Below are 13,437 nucleotides of genomic sequence, written 5' to 3' on the forward strand. Positions count from 1 at the left end.
AAGGGAAAGAACCAATCAGATGCCTTCATTTTAAACCACGCCCCCCCGCCCTGTCCCATGCGCGCACTCGCTTCCAGCAGCCCGACGTGTTCACTTCCCACGGGTCCTCCTGGGCTGACAGTGTCCCAGTGTAACCCCCTCCCTCCCTTCTGCCACAGACCCCAGTATGTAGATATTATGTACCGGTAGTTATTTCCAGAGCGGGTCGGTCCCGCTGTGTGTGACCGGGGAGCGGGAGCCGTTAGTCTGTTGCTGCTGCTGCTGCTGCTGCTGCTGCAGCAGCAGCAGTGAGCGGGGACACGTGAACAGCCGCAGCCGTGAAAAGCCGCAGCAGCTCCAGCTCGGAAGCTGTATGGGGTCCGTGGGGATGTAGGCGTCTCACGGCGAGAGTGGAGAGTGCCGGTGCACGGCAGCGCGCTGCGGTGCCGTGCCGTCTCTGTTGCCGCAGCTACGCCGTACCCTACGGCGTAGACGCCGTAAGCTACGGCGCCTGCTTTAGAGCCTGCAGCGCACCGCAGCGCTGCCGTGCCGTGCTTTTGGGCATGATGCACGTTTGGGTGGGCACAGCCCCCCCCTGCTTACAGGTGAATGAGACATGGGGTTTTGCTGTAAATGTGCTGTCCAAAATGTTTAATAATCGTATGCGCGTTCGTGTTTGTGGGGGCGAGGCTTTGGACGGAGCACTCGTGGCTGGGGACGGGGGGGGCGGGGCTTAGAGGAAGCGCCACTTTCAAATCTTGCTAGCCCTAGGAAGTTGCATAGAATAACTTTAAGAGAGTGATTAAAGCAAATTAAAATGAATCAAAGCCACGGTGGGCATCTGTGTGGGTGTGGTCCGACTTAAAATGACCAATCATGTCTGCAGGCAGGCTGGTCAGTAACAGCAACCTCTCCTTTTGCAATATGCATGCATGGATGTCATGTTATCATCATCTTATTTAAAAAATACATAGACATCACATGAAAGCCTAAAGTTAGTGCCCTGTCTTTTATTGCTATTTTTTTTTTTTTTTTTTTTTTTTGGAGAGACACAATAAAAGATAATTTAATCATAGTGGGTCTTAGTATTGGGCAACTACAACCTCAGCCAAACAGCAGCATAATATGTTATGTAAACATACCATTATTTGTTTCAGAAAATTAAGCCAAACAGAAGATATAATGTAGGCAATACTAAGTACCCTCCAGTATTGTGTGCTTGTAGATCCAGCTTTAGAGGTAACAGCTTGAGCTAGTCTCCTGTGTGACTTTGTAAGTCTCTGGTGTCATTGAAGGAAATCTTTTGACCCATTCTTCTTGGCGGCATTGCTTGAGTTTATTGAAACTTTTGGACATTAGCATACAACCCTCTTAAGATCCAGTCAGAGCATTTACATTGTGTTGAGGTCTGGAATTTTGACCAGGCCGGTCCAAAATCTTGATTTTATTTATTTTTTGTTTGTATTTTTTTTATGGATGAACAAAACAATCTTAAAGGCTGAATTATCTCACCTGGAAGCTCTGGACTCTTGGCATTGATGCAACAGCTCTCCTAGAAAGTGGTCTGCAGCGACTGCAGCACACACACAAACACGCACACATCAGACAGCAGATCAGTTTTACTGCTTTAACAATCAGACTATCAAACCGACCTCATGATTGTGGTGAAGATGATGTCAGAAGCTTCCAAGTCCACCAAATCTTCATCATCATCATCATAATCGTAGTCATCATCATCATAGTCATTGTCTTCATCCCCCGTCCGGACCAGACTCCGACCGAGACGCTGAGCTTCTCTTTCCACCTGATCCGGGTTAGCAACCACTGATCCCCTGATCACGAACAGAGAAGAATGAATGAACGGCTGAGAATCGGCTGAAGTACTGCACAACATTATGAGGTAGGTGACGGAGAGGATAAGTCCTAGCAGTGTTTTGGATGAAGCCCGGTTGTATGAGAATAAGGCCCAATCCCAATACTCCCCCTACTTTCTTTCACTAGCCCTAAAAAAGAAGGGACAGATTTTAGGGCACTGGAAATCTTCCCAGGGGCCTGTCCCAATACACCCACTACTCCTACTTTCAGCACCACCACTAATCAGGAAGCTGAGAGCCAAAAGCTGTTTTAATTTCAGCTGTAGCGCTGTTAATATGCCACTTTATTAAGTTTTAATATTTTTTCAGGCGTAAAAGTAACCGTTAAGATCCCCAACCTGGGCTCAGTTTATCCAAATAACCCCTGTTAAGAAATTTGACCCGATGTTTTCGGAGATGAGAAGAGCCGCTGGCCCGGGGGGGAAACAGCAGCAGCTCACGTACAGACGTGATCGCAAGGTCAACCTGCGCCGTCGTCCCGGGGGAGAAACCTGCAGCTCTGTTGAGAATTACCGCTGGCTGAAATAAATCATTTATGAAGATAAATTTTGGTTTGATAGATGAAATCTATCAGCTGTAGCTACGCCTGTTAAGACATTTGCTCCGAAAATTTCGCGATTTCTGCCTGCCGGCTCCGGAGCTGATTTATGGGTCTGCGTTAAATCGACTCGGTTACGTACGTTACGTAACCTACACCGTAGGCTCTGCGTTGGTGTAACGCGGAACCATAAATCAGCCTTTATTCTGGCGTGATCTTCGGCAAACGGGCAAACAAGTGATTATGTACATTCACTGAGTGAATATTATGAAAGTAAAACATATATTTCTCGCTAGAAATGTAATCAAAATGCATTTTTATGCAGAAACTAACTCAAAATATTGATTTTATTCACTAAAAAATAAGAAATGTCCCCCATGTTGTTTTTTTTTATTCAGTCCGCAAATGACGACGAAAAGCATTCTGGGAAAAAATGTTGTCCCTAGATCAAACTAGTGAGGATCGGAAATCCCTACGTCCGTAGGGAGAGATTCATAGCAACTACACTACTTTTCGTCACTACCCCTAGGTGGAAAGAGGAATTGGGACACCACTACCCTCACGGGAACGCGCAGAATTTAGGGGTAGGGATGAAAGGGCCTTAAGGTGCGGGTATGGTTCTGCGTCACACACACGCAGAGCACACGGCGCACCCGTGACGCCGTCACGAATCGTTCAGAGTTCTCCGTCTCTCCATTTGGTCGCGGTGCAGTACCCCCCGCGGCCACTAGTTAGCGATCTTTTTCTGAATGGTTTATCCGACTTTTTCCGGTCACAGTAAATCAAAGAAATAAGGACAACTATTGTGCAAAAAACAAAAACAAAAAAAATCACACATAAACGAAGAAAAAAGCCCTGGAAGTTCACTACTGCTTCAAACCGGAAACCGGAAATGCTTCGCTTTCAAACGAACCAATCACAGCCCTCTCGGTCTGCGTGTGGTCGGCGTCTCCTCGACGCGTAGTTACAATTTTCGGGAGGTGCACGTCACTGACGGCGCATGTGACGGCGTGTCCTCTGCGTGTACAAAAACCACACGCCGTAGACACGGCGTCGTTTTGACGAAGAAGCATAATTCAGCCTTTACTCTGGCAGCAGCTGGTTTAATAAAAATCCCAAAAGAACCTAAACATAAATTCAAGGAGAAGAGTGAGCAAACAGATCTGAAATGTCTTCTTTACACAACAAACACACATTTTGGATCCAAGAGACATCGGGGGGACAGACAGGCTCTGTCTCCATCTCAGAAGCATATAGAAGTGATCAAATATTATTTACTCATAACCGTTTTACAGCAAACAGAACTTGTGACCAACGTATGCAACATTTTCAGATGCACAGAATATCAAAGAAAGATTGAGACATTGAACAGACATATCAGTGTCAGAGTTTAAGCTATCGTTACAGCTGAAAGAGCGTGAGTGAGGGTAAGTCCTACCTCTCTGGGTCGTCGAATCCTTCATTCCTGAAGACCAGAGCTGATCTGAGGATAAACAAAGAACAAATCTATTTTCTTTCTTTCTATTCTCTCCTAAACGCAAATGAATCTGATTTAATAGCCTGAGTTTTCAGAAAACCTGAAGTATAAAAATAGTGGGTGACATGTGGGACAGTTCAGATGCTTCAAAAAGTCCTGAAGTAAATTCTGCCTGAAAGACATCACTCTGTGAGGACCTGAACAAACATGAGCGTTCGCTTTACATTCAAAGTCATCTTATCACAGTTTTCCACTTTGTTTCGGTCGATTTTAAACGAGCTTTGGCCCGGAGAAGATGGTGGTGTTTCTGGATCATGTTCACGTCTGGTACCTGTATGAGTGGATGCCATCGCCAGCGATTTACAGAAATGTTAGTTATTTCCATGACGTTGTGGAATCTGAGGGCCTGAAGATCACAGATCTCCAATATTGTATTTAGATTTCACCAAATTCTCTCAAACCTTTGATGATATTTAGAACTGTAGATGGTGAGATTGTCAAAGTCTTAGCAATTTTTATTTTTTCACAGATTGGTGAACAACTGTTCATTTTCACTTATGATAGTTTCTATTTATTTACGTTCTGTTTCCAGGTGTTTCTATTTAGTACCAGTAATTTTTTCACATTTTGTTGCTTGTGGCCTAAAATCTGAACGATCTTAACCTTTTTCACGTGACAGTCCAATACCTCTCTTTAAGTTCTTGATGTGCTTTAATCAAGATGACTTCAATGTCACGTTGTGCTGTTGGAAGGTCCCAAATGCAGGAGAGCAGGAGGAAGGAATTCCAAAAATTGTGATTTATTAATCAAACAAAACCAAAAGTGCCTCTGAGCAGGAACGACAAAAAACACAAGAGCTTAGCACTAGAGAACATCAAAAAAACTGACAGGACACAAGGAGGGTAGAAACAGTACGGACCAGCAGGGAGCAAGGGAAAGACTAGACAAGATATACACAGAAGGGTTGACGAGACACAGGTGCAGACGATCAGGGCAGATGGGAACCAGGGAAGTCAAGACAAAACTGAAACACGAAGACCGGGGTTTCGAATTAAAACCAGAACCAAAACAAACCGTGACATTCAATACATTATTGCATCTAAGAGTGAGTTCCTCTTTCAGATCCAACCCTTCCCCAGTCACTACAGGTGTGCCCCAGGGCTCTGTCCTGGGACCCCTTCGCTTCATCACCTATGTGTTCCACCTCAGTAATATCTTTTGCAAAATATACATTTTTAATACTTTTCCTATGACACCCAGCTCTGGCTTTCCAGCAAAACTAGACTCAATACCTCCTACCTCACTTCCTTCCTATCCAAAATCAAAACCTGGCTCACTGCAGACTTCTTGAAATTAAACACCGAAAGAACTGAGCCTCTCCTCATTGACACAAAAGCATCATTATCCAAAGTTGACCACTTCTCCTTTAACATTGACAGCTCCTTAGTCTCCCCCTCCTGTCATTCCATTCACATATCAACAACATCACCCAGTCTGCCTATAAGTATATAAATCCGTATTTAAACCGACTCCACCCCTCCCTTACTACCTATACTGCCTCCATCTTTGTCCACTGTCTTTTCACCTCCTGCATCGTTTACTGCCACAAGCTCCAACTGTTCCCTGCCCCGATCATAACAAGATCAATCACATCACCCCCATCCTGCAGCAGCTCCACTGGCTCCCAGTCTGGCAAAGAGTTTATTACAAACTCCTTCTGTTCACCTTCAAGGTCATCCATAACCTCTCACCACCTTATCTGTCTGACCTCCTCCAGATCGTCACTCTGAGCCACTCCTTCAGATCTTCCTCCTCCAACCACTGTCTCCTCTGCCCGCCTTAGCACCTGCATAGCTTTCAACCGCTCTGCTCCCAAACTGCCACATCCAAAATATTGACTCTCTTCCCATCTTCAAATCCAGACTCCAGACTCACCTGGCTAAGACTGCCTTCTCACCCAAGTCCTACAACATGTTCTTCATGTTTTTACTATGTGCTGATTTTATCCATGTTGTTTTATCTCCTTGTTGGAAAGTGTCCTTGGGTTTAATGAAAGGTGCTTAGAAATAAAATGTATTATTATGACGATTGTCCCTTTCTCAATGCTTGAAAAACAGATATTGTGAGCAACATTTTGTATTTAATATTATTTTGTTCCAATTTTAAGATATGTTAGGGATAGTGGAAACCAATTATTTTTGGATGCCTATGACACAAACATCTTCTCATCTTTTATCAATACAGTTTTATGGTGCTGCTGTTTCTGGTTCAGCAGACGATCTTACTCATCATGGTCTTCAACTGTCAGAAAGTCCAGGCCTTCCCAGTGTCCGGCTGCTCCTTCCACCGGCTGGAACCGGATATCCAGCTCTATAATGATCTACAGGGACACGGAGAGTTAACCGTAGTAGCTGTAACACCCACATGAACACCCACTAAAACATAAATGTGTGTGTGTGTGTGTGTGTGTGTGTGTGTGTGTGTGTGTGTGTGTGTGTGTGTGTGTGTGTGTGTGTGTGTGTGTGTGTGTGTGTGTGTGTGTGTGTGTGTGTGTGTGTGTCCATACATCAGTCAGGCTGTAGTTGTCATCAGTGAGTGGTTCCCGTAGCAACAACCTGCCGGAGGTAACTACATGCTGGAGACTGATGACCAGCCGTCCAAGCAGTCTACACACACAAACAGACACTCGTCACATTTTCAGTTTCTTTTCGGGAAAGCTCTTTCTTTGACCAAAATAGTTCTGCAACTATTTACTTATTTGAATTTTTTATTGATATACAATTAATATTCTTTCTGATGAATTAAAAATACATATAGATTGTTAAGGTTTGTGTGGAGGAAAGTGTGATGGCTTAGATAAAGATACGCACAGATGACACTAAATAAGCGCATCTCACCTGTTGGAGAAGAACTTGCTGCTGTTGTAAAGACTGATGGACAAAACTTCATCCGTGATCACTTTACCGTAGTGCGGCCAACGAAAATACTGCGGGAACAGAATCACAAAAAAAAACATTTACTGACAGAGAACAATGTTTTGAGTTAAAAGATCTTTTTTTTTTAGATCTGACTTCCTACTTCTTTGAGACTGTTATTTTCTTTTAATGTCACAATTACGGAGCCAAAATTCATACCTCCCAACAGTTTTTACTGTGTTGCCAACGGTTGTAGTTTTTCCATTTCTCCACAAAATAAGCTAAAATGGTATCCAACTAGAGGGCACAAAACCTCTGAAAAGTAATAATTCAGCCTCTTCTTTATCTATTTGTTGTTGGATTTTTTAAATGAAGATGACTACACCTTTAATTCATGCAATTTAGGGATTAGTCTAAAATATCAATATAAAACAGTTTCTAAGTATACTCGTGTGGTAATTTAAATATGGTTTCACTGGCTTTATTTTTATTATCAATTTTTCATTTAAAAAATTGAAACAGTTAAAAAAGTTGAAGATTTTGTTAAAGTAGATTATTTATTCACTAAATAAACCCTCCACAATCACAGTCAAAGGTTAAAAAACAAACAAACAATAAAAAAAGGATTTTACCTTTAAAAAGATTGTAAAATTTCAGATTTTTAAATTTGATTTTCATCATGTCATAAAGAAGGAATGAATCAAATAAGGGTTTTTCTGACTAAATAACAGATCTTCATGCTTGTTTTGTTGCAACACAAGTGATATTTACCTTTTACTGAAAATGTGCATAAAACTTTCGTTTTTCCTACTTTTGAGAAATGTCCTTTTTACAGCAGCAACAAAATCAAATTATTAAAAATAGGATAAAACATGTTAAAATAAACATAAAACTAGGCACCCTATACATTTCTGTATAACGCATATACAGTAGGTATATAAAAAAGTATAGGTCCATCATTTAGTATAAGATCTTGTAAATATATAAAACACAATAAACTTGAAAGGGAAGGCAGAAAGTGCTCCTGTCTCTACTTTGGACATTTTCCAGTCCAACCTTTGACCTTGTGAGGTGAGTACGGGGGTAGACACGCACGTATTCACCTGCTGGTCACACCTGAAGAACAAACACCTGCCTGACTCAAGCAGAGAAATGCAGCTCAGACATCCAGAAACCTCACGCCCGCTCACGTCACGCGCAGCTTCCTTATTTACTTTACTGCTACTGTCAACCGTGTTCATGTCAACAAACAGGAGGCGACATCGGGAAAGACGCCGCAGCGGCCTTGGTTCAACATACATCTTCCCTGATGATCTTCCCTGATGATAAACTATTACGGTTTTCTTCCTGGAAACCACAGATTAAAGATCATGATCTCCTCTGCTCATCAGGGTCAAATCTGTTTTACGTTTCCGTGAGTCAGTAGGACGACTACAGATACCTATGTATGTAAATGTATCTGCAAAACTCCCTCCTTATGAGACACTAACATATTTATGGCCTGCTACAATCTATAGCTACCTGTATGCGGTCCCTAAACCAAAAACTCCTGTGTTGAACGCCAATGTCACATAAGGAATGTGACATTGATAATGCGTTACATAAATGCTCAGCTTGCACTTTGGAAACTTGCACTGTGATCACCTGCACATTGTTGGACCGCTCTTTTATTCAACTCACTGAATCACTTACTGTGTATATATTAGATATATAGAAAAATCTGTTGCACCAACTACACCAAAACAAATTCCTTGCATGTCCAGAAACATACTTGGCAATAAACCTTTTTCTGATTCTGATTCTGATTCTGAAAGTCTGGTGATTGTTTTTAAACCCTTGTTTGCTGTTCTTGGGGGTCCAGGGTCCACAAATCAGGAAGTAGCTTCAGCTCCGTGCATACCATACGTCCAGGTTCCCGAGAGTTTAACTTTGAATCAGCCGAAGCAGTGCTCGGTGGGACACTGCAGCTGTGATTGAAACTATTAATGTTATGGTTTATAAAACACAGCAAAGGTCACCACACGCAAACCAAGGTTGCCCATTGTGAACCTCTGCTGCTAAATTTACTTTGAGTCAAAAATGAACAATGTGCAGAATTGGAGGAAATAAATGAAACCAAGAGATTAGGAAAATCTTAATTAAACTAAGAAAATAATTCGACTACAAAGAATGTAGATTTAAAGGTAGGGTAAGTGACTTCTGGATGACATCACATCTGTTGATATTTGTGCAAAACACGGAGAGCTAATTCCTCATCATGAACTCTCACTATGAGGACAAACCCTCCCCAGTTAGTGACTGGCTGGAGCAATGCTGGAGCTACTGCTTTGTATTAAGACTAGTTTGGTTTAATTTTTTTGGTCAGAAGAGATATTCACTGAATGTGACGATAAAGTGTTCTGGGTTAGAAATCACATAGAATTGCTTACCCTACCTTTAAGGGCATCATCTTTCAAACATAAAGGCTTCATAGGTCAACAGTTTGAACATTTCTGTGCTGGGAAGAGCGTTACTGACCTCATTGAAGATGGCCACATTCTCACACCGCAGGACTCTGGTTTTATGGATGAAACCTGGAAGACAAGCAGACTGGTTACCATGGAAACGATAGCTTCACCCTCTGTTGGCAGCAATCTGATTGGTAAAACTAACCAAAACTAGATACTAATCTGACAACGACCCGGATTTGGGACCTGGTCAACGTTAGAAGGACGAATAAGAGTTATTTTTTAGAATTTAATTACCTAAAAAATAAAACAGTATCAAGTAAATCTTACAAGCTTAAATAAATGTGATGTGTCTGTAGTGTTACTTAAAAGCATTTTCTTGATGCAGCCTATAAAGCCTCCACAGACCCCTCAGTAAGAGCTGTCTCCAAAAGCAGCTAAATCCAACAAAGTTAAAGCTGAAGTTCAGTTTTGCATTTTCATTTGACGTGAAAAATCTCATCCCTTTTAAACAAGAGATGCGAAGACTCAAATAGTCGTGTTTGTTATGCGGGAGTTGAATGAAAACAACAAACGAGCCTCCTGATAAAGTTCCCACTCCCTCTGTCCATCTGAGAACTTCTAAATTCTTCTTCACGTTTCCAAGTTAACATGAACCCAACACTGAGTCGTTACAGCATCATCACCACCAAAATAAAGATATAAGACTAACGTCCTTAAGAGGTGCTGGTACAGGTGTTTTTTAGATGGATTACCTCTGAATGCGAGTTTGACCTTTCTGTCGGATCGTCCCGGCAAGTTGGAGATCCTCTTCAGATTCACGGTGATGGACATGATAGCAGATGTCTGTCTGTCCGTCTGTCAGAACTACATCACGTCTGGTGGAGGATTTCTCTCCGGCAGCAGCTGAGTGTGTTCCTGAAGCTTATTAAAGTCTGTGTGTTTCTTGGGGCAGGTCTTTCTAATGTTTGATAAAGCAAATAGAGTTGCTCAACTAGTTTCCACCGCAGAAAAAAACCCATAAGCAAATAGAGAGACAGAAAGAAGGCACCACATACTGTAACACTAAAAGATAAAGAAGAATGAGGCTGATATTTACTTATAAAGTACATTCGTCTTCTGAAATGTGAATGATTTTTGTTTGTACTTTTCAGCTTTCTACAAAATAATTGCTGATCTACGACAAAAGAAAATTGGAAATTACGAGAATAAAGTCATAATATAATGAGAATAAAGTCGTAAAATTACGAGAATAAAGTCGTAATGTTGCGAGAATAAAGTCGTAATAGAATAAAGTCGTAATATTATGAGAATGAAGTCGTAATATTACGAGAATAAAGTCGTAAAATTACGAGAATAAAGTCGTAATGTTGCGAGAATAAAGTCGTAATAGAATAAAGTCGTAATATTACGAGAATAAAGTCGTAATGTTGCGAGAATAAAGTCGTAATATTATGACAATATAATTTATGAGAACTCTAACAGGAAGAGCTTCTTCTCCCTGAGGAATATTGAGTATCTTGTGAAGTTATATTTATATATTTATAATATATTACGACTTTATTCTCGTAATATTATGACTTTATTCTCGTAATTTTACGACTTTATTCTCGTAATATTATGACTTTATTCTCGTAATGTTACGACTTTATTCTCATTACATTATGACTTTATTCTCGTAATTTCCTTTTTTTGTTTTTTTGTTTGGCCCTAATACTCCGTCGTACTGATCAGCTTCTTATGAGTTGCACAAATAAAGTGTTTCAGATAAGCTGCTGAGACACAAGTGGTTATATTAACAGCTACAAAAGTAATAAATAATTTGTCATCTTTGTTGAAGGGAAGTACAAACTTGGTAAAGACATTCTTAGATGACTTTTAGACGACTGTTTTTCAAACTCGACCAAAATCAGCATTAAAGAATTTCAGTCACAATCTGTTTGTTCAAAAGGAGACTGTCTTCATCTTCAGGGTTTTTTTCAGTCTGAGTGTCGTCATTTTGTCTCGGGTTGTTTCTGGATGATGCTAGTGTGTTTATTATTAATATATCTGGTTGTTTCTTCAACCCCAGAATCAGAATAAGGATCAGAATCTTTATTGTCATTGCAGAAATGCAGTATTGTATAATGAAAATATAAGTATGCAGTGTTCAGTGTAAATATGAATGTATACAAAAGTTAAGCTTATGGCATATGATAAGACATGAGGATTTATTGCGCTTGCTCCCTTCCAGGCTGGGAGCAGGAAGTCAGGAAGTGAGCGTGAACACGCCCGCCATCCAACTGACTGCTGAGCAGCACTTAAATAAAACTGTCCTTCCCGCTACTTGTATCTGTTTTTAAGGATCTGAAACATCCACCTGAAGGCAAACGTGTCTAGGGTGTGATGGATCCTGAATAATCCTCTCAGTCTTTTTGAGATGGTGCAGTTCTCTGCAGAGATGGGAGAGGGCAGCTGACAGTCACCCGGTGTGTGACCCAGCGCAGCTCTCTTCGAGTGCTGCAGGAGAACCACACACAGATGCGATAGGTCAACACACTTTCCACTGTGCAGCAGGACAGAAGGACACCAGCTCTCTCTCAGGGATGGTTTTCCCTGAGAACCGTCTGGAGATGAGCCCTGAGTCATATGTGTAGAGAATATGAAGCAGGAGGCTCAGCACGCAGCCCTGAGACGACAGAGCCGGTGCTGATGCTGATGATGGCTGTGGAGAGACGAGGCCCACACACACCCTCAGCCTGCGGCCGCTCAGAACATCTTTGATCCAAAGGCAGGTGGAGTATGGGAGTCCAGTGTCTAACCGTTTGCGTTTGGGGAGAATTGTATTAAAAGCAGAGCTAAAGTAAACGAAGAGCATCCGGGTGTAGCTCCCCTGCTATTTCAGGTGGGACATGTGGCCACAGCATCCTCAGCAGACCTTTTAGCTCTGCCGGGAAACTGGTGTGGGTCAAACCCAGGGGAGCTGAAGGACTGGAGTTTGTTTCTAATGAGTTTTTGAAAACAATTCATCACCACAGGGGTCAAGGCCACAGGCCTGCAGTCAGTGAGACTGCTGATGGTCTGTTTCTTCGGCAGGGCGGCTATGATTGAGGACTTCAGGCAGCTAGGGATGGGGACTGGTTGAATATCCTGGTTTGGGCTGTTCTTCATGATTCCACCTCCAACCTGGCAAAGAAGTGGTTCAGCTCCACTGCCAGTGGCACATCACCTCCTGCAGATCCAAAACCGGTCTTGTAGTTGGTAATGTGCTGGATTCCTCTCCACACCCACCTGCTGTTGTTGCTGTCCAGGTTGTCCTCAATCCTCCAGACAGACTTGGCCCTCCGGATGCCGCTCTTCAGGTCAGTGCGGCTGTGCCGTAGAGAGCCCTGTCACCAGATCTGAAGGCCCCGTTGCTCTGGACCTGGTCATCCAAGGCTTGAGGTTTGGGTAGACCTGGATGCTGTAACAGTATATATGCCAGGGGTGTCAAACTCATTTTACTTGGCGGGCCGGATTTGACCAATTTTTTTCTCGCGGGCCGCAATACAAAAACGGTGCAGAAAGTTTTTTCTCAAATTCTTTTTTTTTTACTATTGTTATCTAATCCAATATCAGTTTAGTTAATTTTAAAGGAAATATGCACTTTGTTTACACTCTAATTATGTAAAATATATTTCTTATATATTTTCTTGAAATTTCTCATTTTCTTTCAAATTATGTAAGATACTTTAAATATCATTTTACAAAGATAAACAGAAACAAGTACCGGTATGTTTTTTTTTATATTTCGCTTTTTTATAGGAAATTTAATTAAAAGCAAAATCTTTCTTATTACATCCGAGAGTGTTTCTTTGTGATTTAGAGATTTTTCCAGTACAATTAAGTGTATTTATTTTTTTTAATTAGCGCGGATATTTACGCCAGTGTGCCGAAAAAGTCAGCACTTCTTTTTTAACTGTTTTACTTTGTCACTATCCTCGTATTCAAAACTGAAATTCTCAGAATAAATATCTTCTATCATCTTTTTTAGCAGTGATATTTTTCCTGCGAAAATATATAATAGTAGTCAGTTAATAAAAATAAACAAAATGAAAATAAAATCGGCAAATGCATTCTAGAAAACTAAAAAAATGTTGAAAACTGCTCTATTTGTGGAATAACGATGGATTTGTAGAAGAAATATATTATCGGATATGCTGTGATTAATGGCAATTATTTATGCCTT

General features: G+C 41.4%; 1 protein-coding gene across 1 annotated transcript in view; it reads right to left on the minus strand.

Annotated features, from left to right (window-relative positions):
- The window catches only part of fer1l4 (fer-1 like family member 4), a 39,377-nt gene extending 29,251 nt beyond the window's left edge, over nucleotides 1-10,126 (minus strand). The window contains exons 1-8 of the mRNA XM_061726981.1: nucleotides 9,986-10,126; nucleotides 9,301-9,356; nucleotides 6,766-6,854; nucleotides 6,435-6,534; nucleotides 6,154-6,248; nucleotides 3,830-3,874; nucleotides 1,632-1,811; nucleotides 1,492-1,552 (exon numbers count right to left, since the gene is read on the minus strand). Of these exons, the coding sequence (XP_061582965.1) occupies nucleotides 1,492-1,552; nucleotides 1,632-1,811; nucleotides 3,830-3,874; nucleotides 6,154-6,248; nucleotides 6,435-6,534; nucleotides 6,766-6,854; nucleotides 9,301-9,356; nucleotides 9,986-10,064 (705 nt within the window). The 5' untranslated portion in view covers nucleotides 10,065-10,126. The remainder of the gene's footprint in view (nucleotides 1-1,491; nucleotides 1,553-1,631; nucleotides 1,812-3,829; nucleotides 3,875-6,153; nucleotides 6,249-6,434; nucleotides 6,535-6,765; nucleotides 6,855-9,300; nucleotides 9,357-9,985) is intronic.
- Between the last annotated feature and the right edge of the window lie 3,311 nt (nucleotides 10,127-13,437).

This window comes from Cololabis saira, chromosome 8 (assembly GCF_033807715.1).
Source record: "Cololabis saira isolate AMF1-May2022 chromosome 8, fColSai1.1, whole genome shotgun sequence".
NCBI lineage: Eukaryota > Metazoa > Chordata > Actinopteri > Beloniformes > Belonidae > Cololabis > Cololabis saira.